This window comes from Cucurbitaria berberidis (genome assembly GCF_010015615.1).
Source record: "Cucurbitaria berberidis CBS 394.84 unplaced genomic scaffold K460scaffold_3, whole genome shotgun sequence".
NCBI lineage: Eukaryota > Fungi > Ascomycota > Dothideomycetes > Pleosporales > Cucurbitariaceae > Cucurbitaria > Cucurbitaria berberidis.
In genome coordinates, this window is record NW_024468937.1 from 2,925,641 (window position 1) to 2,942,627 (window position 16,987).

Consider the following 16,987-nt stretch of genomic DNA (forward strand, 5'->3'; position numbering starts at 1 on the left):
TCTCGTCATGGGCGACTAAGCGTGGGGCGATTAAAAAGAACGAGCGCCTCGTAGCGACCAACTTGCTGGGCTCACGAAACGTGTAGGTGTGTACTGTGTGCGACAATTCCCCCCCGTCCGTCATCCCATCAGTCATCAGGCTCCACTATACCACCATGGGTGAAACCACCAACAGCGCGACATTGGCCATTGGCCTTGCAAGCGCCTCGCTGTGTGCCTATCTGGTCCACCTCGTGTTGCAGTGGCGACGTCTGTCGCATGTCCCAGGTCCCTTCTGGGCAGCCCTCTCCAAGGGCTGGATGGTTAGGGAATCCCTCAAGGGACGACAGCCAATCTCGTTCAAAGACGTCAACGACAAGTACGGTGCGTTACCCTTCGTCTCCATCCATCTCCATCTTCCTGCGCCCACCCAACTCAACCCCCTACTGACAACCATGCCCAGGTTCGCTTGCGCGTGTCGGGCCAAATGAGCTCATCACAAACGACCCAGACGTGATGCGGAGGATGATGGCCGTCCGCTCTACCTACACGAGAGGGCACTGTGAGGACAAACGCCGCACGTGGATGCGAATCACACCTACTAAACAAATGTAGGGTACAATGCGATGAAATTCGATCCCACCCGCGATAACCTGTTCTCGATGCGCGATGAGGTTGCACATACCAAGCTGCGAAGCAAGATGGCCGCCGGGGTAAGCCTGACTCGTCTCCAATTCGCCCACTACACCGACTAACACGGCCCGTCCCAGTACTCTGGGAAGGAAAACGAATCCATGGAAGGCTCCATCGACGCGCAGATTGCGCAACTCATCCACCTAATCGAGACCAAATACCTCTCCACCGCTGACAGCTACCAACCGATGAACTTTGACGAGAAGGCGTCGTTCTTCACTCTGGATGTCATTAGCACCTTGGCTTTTGGACAGGCCTTTGGCTTTCTCACGCAAGATGGCGATGTTTACGACTATCTGAAGATCACCAAGACGTACATTCCGATCATGATGATCATAGCAAACGTACCTACCCTGGCAGATCTTCTTCAGTCGCGCTTTCTCCGAGGCTTGCTCCCATCCGAGAGCGACAAGCTTGGCTTTGGTGCTTTCATCGGGTAAGCTCCTCGAGTACGCTGCCATCAGAACGTATGCTAATAATAGCATCCAAGCGTCGCCAAGAAGGTGGTAGCAGAGCGTTTTGGGCCCAAAGCCATCTCTCGTCCTGACATGCTTGGCTCCTTCATCCGCCATGGGCTTACCCAGGAACAGGCTTCCGGCGAGGCATTGCTCCAGGTCGTTGCTGGTAGTGACACGTCGGCTGGCACCGTTCGGGCCGTCATGTTGTACCTTTTGACTAACCCGACTACCTACCAGAAACTGCGCATGGAGATTGACAGAGCAACTGCAGCAGGAAACGTCTCTTCGCCTATCAAGGACACCGAAGCACGCCAGTTGCCATACCTTCAGGCCGTCATCAAGGAAGGTCTTCGTCTTATGCCGCCAGCGTCCGGTGTCATGTTCAAGGAGGTCCCTCCTGCAGGAGACGTAATTGATGGCAAATTCATCCCCGGAGGCACAAACATCGGATCTTCACCATTGGGCATCCATCGCTCCAAGAACATCTTTGGCCCTGATGCAGATCTCTTCCGACCTGAGCGTTGGATAGTCGCAAGTCCTGAGAAGTTTGCTGACATGTCAAGCACCGTCGATCTAGTCTTCCACTATGGCAAATACCAGTGCCTTGGCAAATCTGTAGCGCTTATGGAGTTTAACAAGCTCTTTGTTGAAGTAGGTGTTTCCGCCTCTACACACAGATATACCATGCTAACCCTTTTTCCCCAGCTCTTGAGAAAGTTCGATTTCTCCATTGCCAACCCTGAGAAACCCGCTACCATCTCAAATGCGGTGAGTTTATCTGCCTTCTGCTTCAATTCCTTATCGGTTTACTAAGACGCAACGGCAGGGAATCTGGATCATGGAAGATTTCTGGCTTCGAATTGAACACCGAGACTCGTAGGACTCGAACAAGAGAACATCGAACAAGCAAGAAAGCCTCAAGTCTGAGATAGCACTGTGGCATTGTATATTGCTTTGGCTTCTTACAGTCTTTACGCGCATACTACGTTTCACATAATATAGCAAGCAACCAATGAAATCAGTACTATAAACAGATAATGTGCGCTATCAGATAAACCTTTACAATATTTATATGCTTGTAGGAAATCTGGGATCAGAAGTGTCAAATTCGTGATATCAATTCTGCGACTCGATGCAGTATTAAGAACTAAATATTATGCTCAGAGAGAGCGTGTGACGCAAGATGGAAATAAAGCTCTACGGAAAGGACAGGAGCTACATTGATTCGCGACTCTGCAGATCCAATGACCCAGGAATATTAGCGGCTTTCACAAGAGTGTTTGAGCCCCAAGCATTTCAATATGCGAAGCGTGTAGGTTACAACTCTACCAGCTTCCTCGTTTTTGCTACCACCTCCTTTTGTCTTGTCGCTAGCCCTCACTGCCAATACTAATCGGGTTAGTTACTCTGTTGACATTGGTTCTGATTTCACTTAGTTGTCGGGCAACGTTTCCTGAACTGTTTCTCCTTGTTTCGTTCAGGGGAATAGGAAGACCCCCTGGTGCATGTTGTCCAGCAGCCCCGGTTTCAACTTGTTGTACAACCAACATATCTTGCTGTATCACTTCCAACAGCTTGCGTAGGGCCTCATTACAGGCCTTGTTGGAGCGAAGCTCGTTGATTTTCTTTCAATCAATTGGTCAGTACAATTCAGTTTCCAAACAAGGACAATAATAAGAACACTAACCTGTGTGACAGAAACATTTACTTGGGCTCTTGGCGCTCCCAGCCCGTCTGTGAAGATGCTGAAAAAGCTATCGGTCTGGATTCTATACCAAGGAGCGCCCGTCGCCAGTCGCTTCTTTGAAAAGGCCAACACATCCTCCCAGCCGCCGACAAACCAGGTGATGAACACCACGTACACGCACCCCAGCGCCCAAACATCACACAAAGTGCTGAGTTTTCCGTCTGGAAAATCGCACTCGGGCGAGCGAAACGTTGGTGAGTTTGGTACGAAGCCGTCGCTTCGTCTGGGCCCCATGTTGTCATTGGTAAAGCATGCAATTCCAAAGTCTGTGATCTTCAGCGTTCCATAACCACCGTTTGGACCTTGGTCACGAAACCAGAGGATGTTCTTCGGCTTGATATCTCCATGTCGACCGAAAAGACGGCGGAAACTGGGTTCGTCTCGTGCTTCCCTCGTGCTCCTTCGCGTGAATGAGCCCTGGTGGGGCATGGAGGTATTCGACTGGGTCAAATAACGATGGATCTTCGAGAGTCCTTCAACGATTCCTTCACACTGTTCTATTAGCCAGGTCGCCATGTCTGGACTTGGTTTGGTTTCTTTCCAATAACTTTCCAAATCTTTGTCAGCATACGGCATCATGAGATGGTAACTGTCACATAGTTTGAATGTTGTTAGCAGGGTTATGAGATGTTCGTGCTTATGTCGGTCATTGCTCAGGTTCTGAAGTATGGCTGACTCCGTCCTAAAAGCGCTTTCGCCCTTGGAGCCAAGTTTCTTGACAGCAACGATGTCATTAGGTACCTGCGAGATTTCATATACCCTGTCAGTAGTTTTCCAAGACTTGTTATGAAGGCATGTGTACCTCAAATTCTTTGAACGCATGGTGATCGGGGTGGATTCTGGCTTGGTACACCTGACCAGACGCTCCACGTTCTAATTGTTTCCAAGTCGTGAAGGGCAAGATCTCGTCCGGCTCAATATTTGGGACTACCTGTCCGTCCCACCGGTCGAAGAAGGGCGCAAGAACCATCCATTGGCGACTCTCGAATTCCTTAGTGGTGCCAAATCTCCATTTGGTGAAGCATCTTAGTTGAGTGGTAAGATCTTTCTTACGCCGAAGCTCAAATTGGCCTTTGTTATCTTGGTGTTTGACAAGTGGTAAATCTGCGTCGCAGACACCTTCATCAACAAATGACCATATCTCATACGGCCGACGGATGAAAATCAGAATGGTGAAGATCTTGCGGTACGTCTTTTCCCCAGCTTCGATTTGCACGCTAGCTGGCCGCCTCCGGGCCTGAAGGCTCCATTTTGACATTTCAGTGCCGGCCGACCCCTGAGTAACAAGGTTGCATATTTTGCCTGCAGGGAGGAACTTGCGATGGGCAAGGTTTGACGGCTGCATAGACTCTTTAAGTTGGTCCTCCAGGGGATCACCACTAATACCCAGCCGATAAGCTCCTCGCCAGATCTTACTTCTGAGTTCGGCGCCCAGTCTAGTACGCCTCTCCTTCTTGAATCTTGTCTTCGAAGGCCTTGCTGGTTGCGGCCCACCCTGAGATTCATCAGTGCCGTTTGTGTTTTGTGGGAGATCTTGTAAGATATGCAAAGATGCATCTGCATTGCCGGTAGAGGGCTCTAGCACGGCCCTTGCGGATTGTGACGGTGATAATTCTCCTTGAGTCCCCGCGGGATTATCCTCGATTGAATGATAAGGCGTTGATTCCGAGAGTGCGAGATCCAAGCCTGTGGTAACTGCCGAATCAGGCACAATCGTGGGACTATTAATGCGTTCCGGCGATGCTGAGGCGCCATCCGCTGTAAGTGCAAGATCATTGGTGCCGCTGGGCGAAGTCAGATTGTCGGCTTTATTCGATGCCTTAGGGACTGGTTGAACTGCCGGCTGCATTTTGATGACGTTATCGCTGGTGCCAATAGATGAACGGATGCGCTTGATGCCTGAGGATCGCGGGTTGGTCACGGTCTAGAATCCTTACACGACTCACCGGTCGAGCTTCTTCCATGTCACCCCGATATTCAATTGATACGTATTAAGGACAGTAATGACCAGGCAGCTGCGAAGGAAGCAAGTAGAGGCTATGCATGCGATAAATACTACACGTTTAGTGTTGGACCCCATGAGGACGATGAACCCATGTGGTGATGGGGCGCAAAGCTGAAACAACCCTGGAGCCCTCCACCTCACTCTTCACAGAGGGTTGCTGGATCAATAAACACTCCACCAGGCTAAGTCAGCCAGGTATGGTTGGGTTAGTACATCATTTGGCGCCACCAAATTGAAGGCAGAGACTAGATGGGGATCCTCTCTGTGAGGTACAGGGGTATCTACGGGTTCGGTATAATATTCAATGCCCTAACGCCCATCTGGGCTTCATCCCTCTGATCACGCATTAGCGATCGCCGATGTGCGGTTCACCATGCGAGTCACGCTTGTTTGACTCAATCAACGCCTTAGTCTTTCACACCACTGCGAGTCTGCGACTATGTCTGTGCGGTCATCAGCCGTCCACGCCCTGTGGCTGCATGATTCTTTCATTCGGCTCATACAGCCCCCAAACACTTTGTCCTGAGGCAGCATTCCATAGGTCACGCACGCGCTGCCAAACAAGCACTCTATATTTACACAAATGCCTGACAAACCGCGAAGATATAACGATCAATGAGTCCCATCATGCTTAGGGGCATTGCGCAATGTCTTTTACCAAACTCGTTAGTAAAATCAAGTCTCTTTCCCTCCGACCTAAACCAGCTAGAGGCTACTCGCACTTAGTTGAGCCAGCAAATGAAAGCGATTCTGATGTCCAGACAATCTCCGTCGGAAATATCAACCCAGTCCAGCTTGTGAAGAATCTTGAGCTCAAATTCCCATCTGGATTCGAAGTTCAAGTCAGAAAGCCTTGAAGCAGCGCAAGGCTGAAGCAAGCTAACTTGATGAGATACAGATTATGCACAATGTTTATAGTATACGAGCTCCAAGACGTCTTTCTCTAGTAAGATCCCGCCATTATATCAGCGTTAGGTCATGGTTACTGATCCCGTTTCGTAGAGTGAAATTGAAGAGTGTAGACGGGATTTCGGCACACCCTCTTCCCCGAGCCGGGGCATGGGGAAGCAGCCCAAGAAGCGATGGGCCATTCCCACATAGCTCAGATTACGAATAGTTCGCTGCAGTCAAATCAATCCCATATTCGTTGATTTGCGATTAGATACCTATCCTTTTCTATTTGTGTGACTGAACAGTTCGCGAATCTTTCCAGATGAGGCTTGTTGACCGTGTCATATGATCATCCGATAATCGGACTGGAGGCATCTACTTCACATGATAGATTTTTGATACATCGTTCTATGACTACAAAGATACGCCTGAGTATGCGTGGGTGTGGCCGATGACGTTTAGCTTAGTGGGCTTCCACACCTGCACCGACAACTTTCAGGGTTCTAGCACACCCCACTTCTACACCATGTCAACACACAGCCTCTCCTTTGCCTGCTTCACGAGCGGGCTGTGACTAGCTATCATATGCTTATTTTTGAGATAATCAAACAGCTATAAGGCGCAATAATACAGGCTTCCGTTCTCCATTCGGGGCGCACTGGTTTTGGTGAGCAGAAGGCGCGTGGAGGTCAGCCCCGTCGCCTCGCTATCTTTCAGCTGTCGCCTGAATACGCAGCGGGCGCTTTTACAGCCTGTCATTCCAATCACACCCCCGCCAAATTAGCTCGTCATCAGGCGACTCTAACCCAAGTATGTTGCCTAGGAGTATGTCAGTCAGCATCTTTCCCTTGACTTCAACGAGGCTGTGGTCCAGTATGGTATAAATGTGGCGAGGAACGCATGAGTTGTATAAAGCTTTTCAGGTTCTCCTTGTCATCTCTTGAGTATTTTACCACGCGCCGAACATTTCTTAACGCACATTTGGACCGCCACCTTGGGTAGTAGGATTCCGGTGCTCTGTCGAAATGGCCGATGATGATTCACCGCCAGAGGATGCGCCTGAGCTATCATACGTCTTAAGAATGAGCATGGTGAAGAGCACATTCGATAAGACACCGCGTTTCGAATTCCTACCACATGGAAAACTTGACATGATCATTAATCGGAAATCAATTCTTGCCGAGTTAGATCTCTTTCCACCAACCGAGGAAGAAAAAATACTCGTAGATTTTATCCTTACGAAAGCGAAAAAGGTTTTTGCTACAACGGCTTCTGCTTCCCTCAGTGCCACAGGATCCAGATCGTTGTATGACGCAATGCGACTGTTTTATAAAAACAACTTCGATGACAGCAAGCTACCTATCGAGGACCGTTCGCATGAATCCCCAGATGTGAAATGGCGTCAACACCCTTTTGCCTGTATGGAAAGTAATGTTAAGAAGAAAATACGTGATCGAGATCGACTTTGGACTGGAACCACAATTTACAATTTTCATGAAGCCCAGTGGAAGTTTCTCGTTCCAATATTTTCAACCACAAAACCTAATCACGACCTTGGGGAAAAAATAGTGCCTTTTATATCAAAGCATGCCAGTGGAGAAGGCGCCTTTGGGGTCGTTTGGAAGTATGAGATCCACAGTGACCATATTAACGATCCTTCGGAATCGGTATGGCAGACGACCGACGCCTAAAATTCGACTTACGTTAACAGCTTTCAGATTGTCAAAACCCCAAAATTCTGTGCCGTCAAGGAGATCAAGTTAGAGAATGAGCAGCACCGACAGGAAGTAGCTAGGCATTGGGATTCTGAGGTCAAGGCCTTAGCGATGATGAACAAGCTCAACCAGGATCATATTGTCCGCTTTATAACTGCCTTTCGCTGGGGTAAACGAGACGATCTTGGATATTACTTAATGTTTGAGTGGGCAAACGGAGGAAACCTTCGTGATCTCTGGAATGCAACACCTCGACCATCGCTGACCGCATCATTGGTTAAAAGCGTTATCGAGCAGCTTCACGGGCTCGCGAAAGGACTATATGCAGCTCATTTTCTACCCGACCAGGGTGCGTATAGCGGCGCAAATTATCGCCATGGAGATCTCAAACCCGCCAATATCCTTTGGTTTCGTGAAGGAAACGGAATTGGTATACTGAAGATTGCCGATTGGGGTGAGGCTAAGAACCACCTCATGGCCACTGAGTTGCGCCACCACCCAACATCAGCAAATACCGGAACTCGACGCTACGAGGCTCCCGAGATTGAAACCGGAATACCCACGGAGCAGGTAGGGTCGGTTTATTTGGACCAGCCCGACGCTCAGCCTGACATGCGTCGCTCTCGGCTCTGTGATATCTGGGCCATGGGTTGCATCACTCTTGAGTTCATCATCTGGCTCGTTTACGGTTTAGATCAGCTTCAACGCTTCAACCACAGTATTAATGCAGACTCGGGTGACGACAACTCACCATTTTATCAAACCAGTAGCGTAGGTGGGAAAAAGATAGCTAAGGTGCATCCGGTTGCCGCACATTGGATGACACATTTAGCTCGAGAACCACTCTGCCGGGTAGGTACCACTGCCTTAGGCGACCTTCTTGAGATTGTTCAGACAGGGCTTCTGGCGGTAAATTTCCCAAAGGGGTTTGGTACCGTCGACATCAACAATTTCCAGAAAGATCAAGCCCCTTCTACTTTACCCCGGTTCCGTGGGCCAGAAAAGGGCGAAGTCAACGAGGCCCCCACATCTCCAATATCAATTCCTTCTATCAATGTTGTCGACACTGATCAGCATGTCGAACCAGCTGCAGCATCACCGGCGTCTGCCCATGCATCTGTAAAGCCAAAGGTGGGGTCTGGAGGGCCAAAACGATTGCGTACGGACCAGTTCTGTGATAGGCTAGATCGTATCATGAATGCGGACGAGGAGGATAACTACTGGTTCACAGGCCAACTGCCTGGGCCACCACCTACGAATATTGGGCACTCGCCTTCAGCTCAAGTACCTCTACGGTTAAAGACAGCCTCGAAAGGTCTTGGGCAGCCCGAGCGCCGGCTAGTGGACTACGCGCACCCTAAGCTGGATCCTGATGACTGGGAGTTCAGGGTGGATAACTCATTTGCCATGGATTTGTTTTCAGGTCTAAAATCTACTCATGGCTGTGTCGTGCCTGAAGCACAAATTTCCTCGAACCTTTGTTCGAATTGCACTAGCTTCCGAGACCAACTCTGGACCCCAGGTTTCAGCATCACCTATCCCGTGATGGAGCTAGAAGCAAGAGCGAAGTTGAAGGAGTGTGATCTGTGCTGGCTGCTATACCAAGCCTGTGAGCCTAATTGGGGCACCTTATTTCCTACCATTCAGTTTGATAGGGTGGATTCTTTATTGAAAATGAACGGCGCTCATCTCCCAGTGCTGTCAATCTTTCGCAGTCCCGGTAAGTCAAACCTACTCCTTCAGATGCGCACCGACGTATATGATGCACTAACGGCGTGACCAAAGATCACAACAGTCAAGCAGCTACCGATATACAAGTCGGCTTTGCCGAGCTACCGAAGGTTGGGAGTGAGGCGCACCTTGAAGTCATCCGACGGTGGCTCAATGATTGCGACCAAACGCACAGGACATCTTCATGCAAGCCAGCTGAGCGAGGAAGTCAACCGGCGCGCGACGCGTCAGCAAATTTACCGACACGGCTCATTGACGTAGGTAGCAGTGGCGATGATACAGTCTACCTTCGGGAAAGCGGCCCTCACGACGAAGGCGAATGGATTGCCCTCTCCCATCAATGGGGACCTATTCCACACTTTTCCACAAACCGCCAAAATCTCGCCGCTCATATCGCCGGTATGAGACTTGAAGAGCTACCAGCTACATTTAGGGACGCTGTCACCGTTACGCGAGCACTTGGGCGTCAATATCTTTGGATTGATTCAATTTGCATTCTCCAGGGTGATGACGGAGACTTTAAACACGAATCCAAACGTATGGGAGAAGTCTACAGCGGCGCATACTGTGTCATTGCGGCGACGTGCGCAAGTGGCCATTCCTCCGGCTTTCTGAAACCGCGAAAGAAGAGGAATTACGTCGCGCTTCGTCGTGATACTGATCGGGAAGCACCATTTTACATCTGCCAGACAATTGATAACTTCAAGGAGCACATTCTTGAAGGGGCTCTGCATCGCCGTGGTTGGGTCCTACAGGAGCATGCCCTAGCCAGGCGAACCATCTTCTTCGAAGAGCACCAGACATATTGGGAGTGCGGTCACGATGTTCGGTGCGAAACGATGACGAGACTGCACAAGTAAGAACATCCTATCATCTCATCACTTGTTTGCAAAGGGTGTGTACTAACGATCCCTTCAGTAAGTCGGCCAAATTGCTTGGAGACCCAAACTTTCCCCAAATTCTCAACCCTGCCCCTCAAGGCGAGAGAATCCTTCGATATCAAGAGTTGTATCAGATGTATTCAAGGCTTGGCCTTACCAAGGCATACGATCGACCTACGGCAATTGATGGTTTACAGCAGAGGCTTCTCCGCACAATGACAGTGCAAGGGGGGTTTGGTGTGTTCGACGAGGGCGAGACTAAAGGAACATTGCGTCGGAGCCTGCTCTGGCATCGCGGAAACGACACGCCCAGTCTAACTCGCATTGACTTCCCTGCTGATCGAGTAGCTGTTCCCTCCTGGTCATGGATGGCCTATTCCGGCGGGATAGACTATCTCAGAATGGACTTTGGCGAGATGGAATGGGAAGACGTCCAATCGCCGTGGTCGTCCTCGGAGAAAGATAGCATCGCACTTGGTGCTGGAGCTCGGTTTTACGACCGGGAAAAAGCAAAGAATGGCGAAGACTCGCTGATCTTTGACTCTCCTACAACTTCGGTCGGACTGAAGTTGATGTGTGTAGTGCTGGGTATCCAGAAAGGATCAATACCTTTGGAGGACAAGAGGCACTATGTTTTACTGGTTGTTCCAACGCCTAAATTGAACCGCAATGGAACAAAGATGTTTGAAAGAGTTGGCGTGGGGTATCTACCGGGGAGATGCATCGCTGCCACTATCCAAGCAGCTAGCATTTATTAGAGGGAGAGGATGGAAATCAAGACCTGAGTTTCAGTTCGAAAGCCGTGACCACTTTCACAAGGGGTAGCGAGCGTAGAATTGAGAAGAAGTAATGAACATTGGAGTGAGTGTTGTGGACGGGAGCTTCGTGTAAACCAACGACTCTGGAAATCAAAGCTCAATTTGAAAGCGAGAAAACTGCTATTCATATGTACACAAAATACTTTAATATATACAATTCAAATCACCAAGCCCTGATGCTCTATTCTCTACATCCACGCCACTGCTACACAGCTCACCAACACAGCAATCCACAGTGCCCCTACACTCCCCCTCAAAGTATGCGCTGCACTGCAAACCGCACCCTGTGGGCACTTCTCCGTGCTACCAGACACCTGCGGCTGCACATTGTCCACAAAAGAGCCAATCATATTGCCGGCAGGAGAGTACTCGCACACGACATACCAGCCAGGCGCGTCGCCATGGCCGTCTTTCTCGCCACCATTACATTGCTTCCGACTGCAGCCCACTTGCGTAGTATTCTTCCAGACCAACTGGGTGAAATGGCCAGTTTCGGCACTAACGCATACGGTCAGGTCTCTTCAGAAAAGATATTAGAGAGGTAGAAGAGAAACGTACCTGAAATCTCCCTTGCGGAAGTTATACTTTGTCCGCTCCTGGCCCCACGCAATGATCGAAGCCGACGCATTGGGATACCCAGAAGCCAAGTTCTCGCCATACGGACCGCCCTGCGCTGGATATTAGAAGTCTGTTCTTGACTTGTACGAGTACTGTTTCTCCTCCAACCCCCAGCCCGAATTCCAACATCTTCATCTTCATCTCATCCCGCAATCAAACTTACACTATGCTTAAATTTGCAATCATCACTCCAATCCCCCGCAAACTCCGCCAGCGTCTTATTCCACTCCAACTTGGTGGCATTATGCTGCTCGCGATACGTATTCGTTACATTGAGGACCGCATCGCGGAACGCGTCGTCTTTGGCGTATTCTGCTGATGTAGCGGTGTCTTCGCCGACTGGCTGTGCGGATGTGCTGGTTGGCGAACAGAGGAGGAGCAGGGAGAGGAGGAGAAGCGAGAATGGGAGTGTGCTGAATGAACGCGACGCTGGGGAACGGGATTGCTGCTGCTGATGCATGGTTGGGGTATCTTCTTGCTGTGTAAGGAAACGCTAAATCGATGGACGACGATGGCAAGCGAGCGAGCGAGCGAGGAACAAAAGTTATAAAATTGCAAACTGCATTGAACGAGGAGAGATCAAGCCGCGAAAGATGGTCTTGTTGTTTGTGTCGTTATATCGTTGTTTTCAAACGTGTGGTTACGTCTTCGTGATGTTGAAGTTCAGATGGGATGATTGGATCTTACGCGCTGACGGGAGAGTTTGAAACGAAGAAAGATATGTTTCGAAAAACATGTCTGCTCCGGAAATCATTTGCACTACTATCTGCAGGCCAAGACTGACGTACTTGTTTACCGTGCAGCTGTCAGGTAACGGCTATCGCGCCGAAGCATGTTGCGGACTGTGTATTCTTGGAATGGCCCTGGTTTGGTGACGTAGCTGGCGGACCTTGGCAGACATGACTCGCTCAGATGATCCGCACAGCAACAACAGAATGCATAGATGAAAGGGTCAGGAGAGAGGTTGTGGAGAAGTATATATATGGGATACGTTGAGAGGGAGAATCTTGGGTAATAGTACTGGAATATCAAATGTGCAATGCTACGACAACAACAGTCCAAATCGAGCGCTAACCACCATAATCATTACTCATTCTCTTCGTCGGCCTTACAGCGGAACCACTTTCTAGGCATAATTCGTGTACTCATGACCCTCGTCACCTCCTCGTATTCCACAAACAACACATCGTACCATCTGTATCCAACTCCCCAAGCGGGCTAATCTAATACAAGCATGGTTCGTCCGAAATAGAATAAAAAATGTACACAACGCCAAACGCAAAGGGGTAGTCCAGAAGCCAAAAGCGATACGAAATGTACGACGCTAAAATGACAATGGTATCTGAACTTTTCCACTTTCCCAAAAGGTAATGCCCCAACACCAACAGGTCGTAGATCTAGAGAGGGCCGAACTCTGGAGACTCGTGGATCCTAGGAGATGTCTTTTCTCAACACCTGAAAACGTGACACCTGTGGGGAGGGGGAAAGGGATATTGATGCCAGGGAAGAAAAACAAGATGACGCAACATAGTGACAAAGAAAGCCGAACTTGGAAGAAAGAGAAAAAGAGAGGCCCCGAGATAAGACCTCAAGCTACTACTGACGGAGACGGTAATTCGTGAAGCAAAAGCATGGCATGCATAAACAGCGTTACGGACCGACAATGCAAGGCTGAAAAAGGAATGGGATCGACCAGCGACACAGCAGCGCGATAACGATAGCGAAAAGCTACTAACGGCACCAGCAAAGCAATCGTAGATTGACTGTAATGCCTTCACCGGTAGTTCACGGGCCAGTATCTTCTTACGATGCGTACGTCGTCGGCTTGATCCCACTCTACCTCCAGCACTACAAGTCAAAGTCAGCAAAGAGCCATTCATTTGACATGTTGTGCATGTGCATGTGCGGAAACGTCTCGTGCGAACAACGCTCATGTCTTCTTTTTCTTCGAATCCTTGCGCGCATTGTTGCCGCCAGCAGCCCACCTGAAGAACGGTGATGGGGCGGGCTTCTTGCGGGAAGAGCCTCCACCTGAGCCGCCACTGGGCATGACGACAACAGCAGGTGGTGGGGGTGGCGCGCCGCCACCAGGAGCACCAGGCGGAGGGGGAGGAGGGGGAGGCATTCCCATAGCAGCTCCTGGGGGAGGAGGAGGCATTGGAGGCACTTGCACCACGTGTGCATGGTGGTGAACTGACTCACGCTTTCTACTCTTGTCTCTCTTGCTCTTGCTCTTCCCCAGAGGAAGATCGCGCGATAAGAAGGCTGCTGCATCGGGCATAATAGGCGGAATACCGTAATCTTTCGGTTGCTCTGGAGGTGGTGGAGGAGGATCAGGCATTGGCCACATGTGCATCGTGATAGTCCAGTCAGGCTGTACCATGGTTTCCCAAACTTGGGGCAAGATGATCTCGCCGTCGGGGCCGACGAGGTCGTAGTGGCCTTCATGAACGTGGGGGCCAATAACATCTACGTGCAGGAAGGCTTGCTTGATGAGTTCTTCCATGCCCTGACCGTCCTGTTAGCGCTAGATTCGAAGAAACGGAGTCGAGATACTTGCCTTCCAGGACTTGCACAAGTGCCATGGGAAGCTGAACTTGCGGCCGACGGCATCTTTGAACTTGATCGGCGCCTTGGGTGCGTCGGATGGCTTCAGCTTCGCTGCCTCTTCTTCCGCGGCCTTCTTGCCCTTCTCGAGCTCATCTGCCGCAGCCTTGGCTTCAGCGAGCGCCTTCTCATGTGCCTTCTTCGTCTCTTCAGCATCTGCCGCAGCCTTCTTCTCCGCTTCCTCCCGGGCCTTTTGGGCTGCCTCAAGTAGAAGCTTAGCTGATTCAGCGGCCGCCTTCTTATCTGCTGCAATCTTGGCGGCCTCTGCGTCTGCCGCCGCTTTGTCAGCTGCACGAGCCGCGTCTGCTGCCGCCTCCCTCTTCAGTTGCTCGTCCTTTTGGGCGAGAATAAGCTTCTCGAGCTTCTCGAGCTTGTCTTCGTCGCCAGCCTTCTTAGCATCCGCTGCGGCTTTTGCAGCATCTTCGGCTGCTTGCTTCTTGGCCTTATCCTTCTCGATGCGGGCTTCTTGCTGGGAGATGAGCAGATTCTCAAGACGAGCGAACTTGGCCGCTTCCGCATCCTTCCTAGCTTGCTCTGCTGCCTTTTCGTCGTCTTCTGCTTTGTTGAGTAGCAGCCTCTCGAGCTTTGAGAGCATACCGTCTTCTTTTGGATCGGGTGGCGGAGGTGGTGCAGGCATTATGGGCATGGGCATGGGCATCTGCATCTGCATGGGCACTTGCATCTGCATCGCTGGGGTCTGTGCTGGTGGCGGAGGAGGCGGGGGCGCATGCTGTTCCTCCTCGTGATGCTGCGGCTTGGGAGTAGCCCTCTTCGACGGAGGGTGCTGCGGCGGAGGAGATGGGTGCTGCGGGTGTCCGTATGGTGGATACATGGGAGGCATTCCCGGCATGCCATAGGGCGCGCCGTACGGAGGATAGTAGCCCATGGGCGAGAAGGGCATCATCTCTCCTTGCGGTGCCGGTGGCATTGAGTTGCGGTGACCGCGGCGGCCTTGACGATGATCGGGGGGATACTCCGGGAAGTAGGGGTTGTTGGGGTCTCTACCTGCACCTGGAGGGGGAGGCTGCGTGAAAGGGTTCTGTCCATTGGGCGAAAAGGGGTTCTGAGCGTAGAAAGGCTCGTGGCCAAAGGGAACTAATTGGCCTGCGGGCGACTGTGCGCCGCCTGGGTAGCCGTGGAAGCGAGGGTCAGACATCATGCTGGGTGCATAGCCGTTGGGAGCGGGCTGCGGTATGTGACCCCAGCCTTGACTGGGGTGACCAGGAGGGGGAGGCGCGGGGGCGCCGCGAGCAGACGGCGCGTAGGGGTAGTCGTCCTGGTCTTCGAGGCTATCCGCATGGACGGATTGGCGCCGTCGCCGTCGCGGGCGGTGTTCAGGCTCCAGTGTGGTTCTGCTGCGGCTCCTGTGGCGCGAGGGCGGGTCTGAGACGGGTACTGCGTGTCTCGAGGAGGCGCGATGAGCAGGCTTGGGTCGCGGGGGTGGTGCGGCGGGAGCAGGGACGACGTGGCGCTTCACTTGAGGGCGCGAGGCCGAGTCTGAGGGCTGGATCTCGTCGATGTAGTCACCACACGAGTCCCACTCGTCGTCCTCGACGTCTTCCTCGTCTTCTTCTTCTTCTTCTTCGTCGGATTCGTCCGTGTAGTCTCCCTGGCTACCAGACGAGACTTGCACGCCAGACGAGTCTTCCTCGTCGGTATAGTACTCGGCGCCCGTGGTGTGGTTGACAGTGATTCCTTTACGGAGTCTGATGGTGACGTTAGTGTCGCCTTTTACGTGTCGCGAGGGGGAAATGGAAACGCTGGACGGGGCTGTGGAGCGAGTGGTGCGCGAAGACGAGGAAACAGCAGAGCGGCGGTGGACAGGGTGGCGCGAAAGCGACCGCCGTGAAGACTGCGACTGAGACTGCGAGGGACGGGGCATTGCGCGACGATGGGGGAGGGCTATGACTAACGGCATGAGGCTGGCTGGCGTCTGCGGTACCGTACTCGAGCCCCTTCTACCAGAGAACGGCCGAGTCCGGTATCCCTAGAGGGTCGAGAGGGAAGGCTGACGGGAGGGTGACGGTGAGTGGTGGGGTGTAGTTGACCGGTCCCAGCAACGGCGGCGGGGCAGAAGCGACGGGATGCAGTGAGGGACTAGGGGCGACGGCTAGGCGTGTTTGTAAACAGACGGCTGGCCTGCCTAGGGAGGAGGACGTCGACCGACGCTGCTGCTGCACGAGATGGGCTGCGGGGATTTGCGATACGGGCGGGAGCTCTAGATGATAAAGCGTCGCGCTCGCTGGGATTGGGAAGAAAGGGGGGTAGTAGTAGAAAGGTTTGGTGGTAGGGCTGGGTGCTGATTCGACGGTGCGGCAGAATGTCTCGAAAGCCTTCGGCTGAAGCAGGCACTGGGCAGAGGCTAGTCCGTGGGTTCCCTTGCGTCGTAATTGGCGTCTAATAAGAGCGCGCGGAAAGGTTGTTGTTGATGTGCAAAGAGGCACTGGATGGATAATATAAGATGGATGGTGATGGGTAGAAAGTGGTGTCGTCTAACCTCAGACGGGATGGCGGATGGCAGAAGTGGGAGGAGAGAGAGAGAGAGAGAGAGACGCAGAGGCAGACGGGACGCAATCGATAAGAATAGGACGGCAGCAGAGTGTCTGTCGTGCCCTCGTGTAAGACGACTGACTATCTGGCTGCTGTGGGCTTGTTGGGGTGTGCGTGTGGCAGGCTGTCAGGCGGAAGCCGACCCTGGGTCAAGATGCTGGAGCGAAGCGGGGGATGGTGGTCGCACACACACAAGACTTCACAACCACAGGCGAGGATGGGCTCGACGCTCGATGACGATGATGATACTTTCGTGGGGCGCCCGTTGCTTTTTGCACACAGACTGAGCTTTAA

At 51.8% G+C, this 16,987-nt stretch overlaps 6 protein-coding genes across 6 annotated transcripts; 3 read left to right on the plus strand and 3 right to left on the minus strand.

Moving 5' to 3' along the window:
- Window positions 1–72: 72 nt before the first annotated feature.
- Window positions 73–2,173, plus strand: K460DRAFT_366413 (cytochrome P450). Its single transcript, XM_040933365.1, has 7 exons — window positions 73–363; window positions 443–541; window positions 595–692; window positions 750–1,108; window positions 1,163–1,781; window positions 1,836–1,898; window positions 1,957–2,173. The coding sequence occupies exons 1-7, from the start codon at window positions 156–158 to the stop codon at window positions 2,008–2,010; spliced, it is 1,500 nt and encodes a 499-aa protein (XP_040788108.1). The 5' UTR covers window positions 73–155; the 3' UTR covers window positions 2,011–2,173.
- A 124-nt stretch (window positions 2,174–2,297) lies between these two features.
- K460DRAFT_337872 (kinase-like protein) lies at window positions 2,298–4,726 on the minus strand (the record flags this gene model as incomplete). Its single annotated transcript, XM_040931027.1, has 3 exons — window positions 2,298–2,755; window positions 2,818–3,637; window positions 3,696–4,726. 3 exons carry the CDS (start codon window positions 4,724–4,726, stop codon window positions 2,501–2,503), a joined length of 2,106 nt encoding a protein of 701 aa, XP_040788109.1. The 3' UTR covers window positions 2,298–2,500.
- An 803-nt stretch (window positions 4,727–5,529) lies between these two features.
- On the plus strand, window positions 5,530–6,006 carry K460DRAFT_416794 (uncharacterized protein; the record flags this gene model as incomplete). The annotated part of the gene is made up of 3 exons (XM_040937833.1): window positions 5,530–5,724; window positions 5,781–5,828; window positions 5,885–6,006. 3 exons carry the CDS (start codon window positions 5,530–5,532, stop codon window positions 5,981–5,983), a joined length of 342 nt encoding a protein of 113 aa, XP_040788110.1. The 3' UTR covers window positions 5,984–6,006.
- An 828-nt stretch (window positions 6,007–6,834) lies between these two features.
- K460DRAFT_312073 (HET-domain-containing protein) lies at window positions 6,835–10,862 on the plus strand. The gene is made up of 5 exons (XM_040930203.1): window positions 6,835–7,144; window positions 7,232–7,440; window positions 7,492–9,208; window positions 9,274–10,075; window positions 10,138–10,862. The coding sequence occupies exons 1-5, from the start codon at window positions 6,856–6,858 to the stop codon at window positions 10,856–10,858; spliced, it is 3,738 nt and encodes a 1,245-aa protein (XP_040788111.1). The 5' UTR covers window positions 6,835–6,855; the 3' UTR covers window positions 10,859–10,862.
- Window positions 10,863–11,087: 225 nt separating this feature from the next.
- Window positions 11,088–12,199, minus strand: K460DRAFT_337876 (PR-1-like protein). The gene is made up of 3 exons (XM_040931028.1): window positions 11,700–12,199; window positions 11,477–11,586; window positions 11,088–11,416 (listed from the first exon to the last, which is right to left on the minus strand). The coding sequence occupies exons 1-3, from the start codon at window positions 11,994–11,996 to the stop codon at window positions 11,107–11,109; spliced, it is 717 nt and encodes a 238-aa protein (XP_040788112.1). The 5' UTR covers window positions 11,997–12,199; the 3' UTR covers window positions 11,088–11,106.
- A 913-nt stretch (window positions 12,200–13,112) lies between these two features.
- Window positions 13,113–16,325, minus strand: K460DRAFT_110846 (uncharacterized protein). The gene is made up of 2 exons (XM_040926550.1): window positions 14,097–16,325; window positions 13,113–14,045 (listed from the first exon to the last, which is right to left on the minus strand). The coding sequence occupies exons 1-2, from the start codon at window positions 16,059–16,061 to the stop codon at window positions 13,467–13,469; spliced, it is 2,544 nt and encodes an 847-aa protein (XP_040788113.1). The 5' UTR covers window positions 16,062–16,325; the 3' UTR covers window positions 13,113–13,466.
- Window positions 16,326–16,987: the final 662 nt, after the last annotated feature.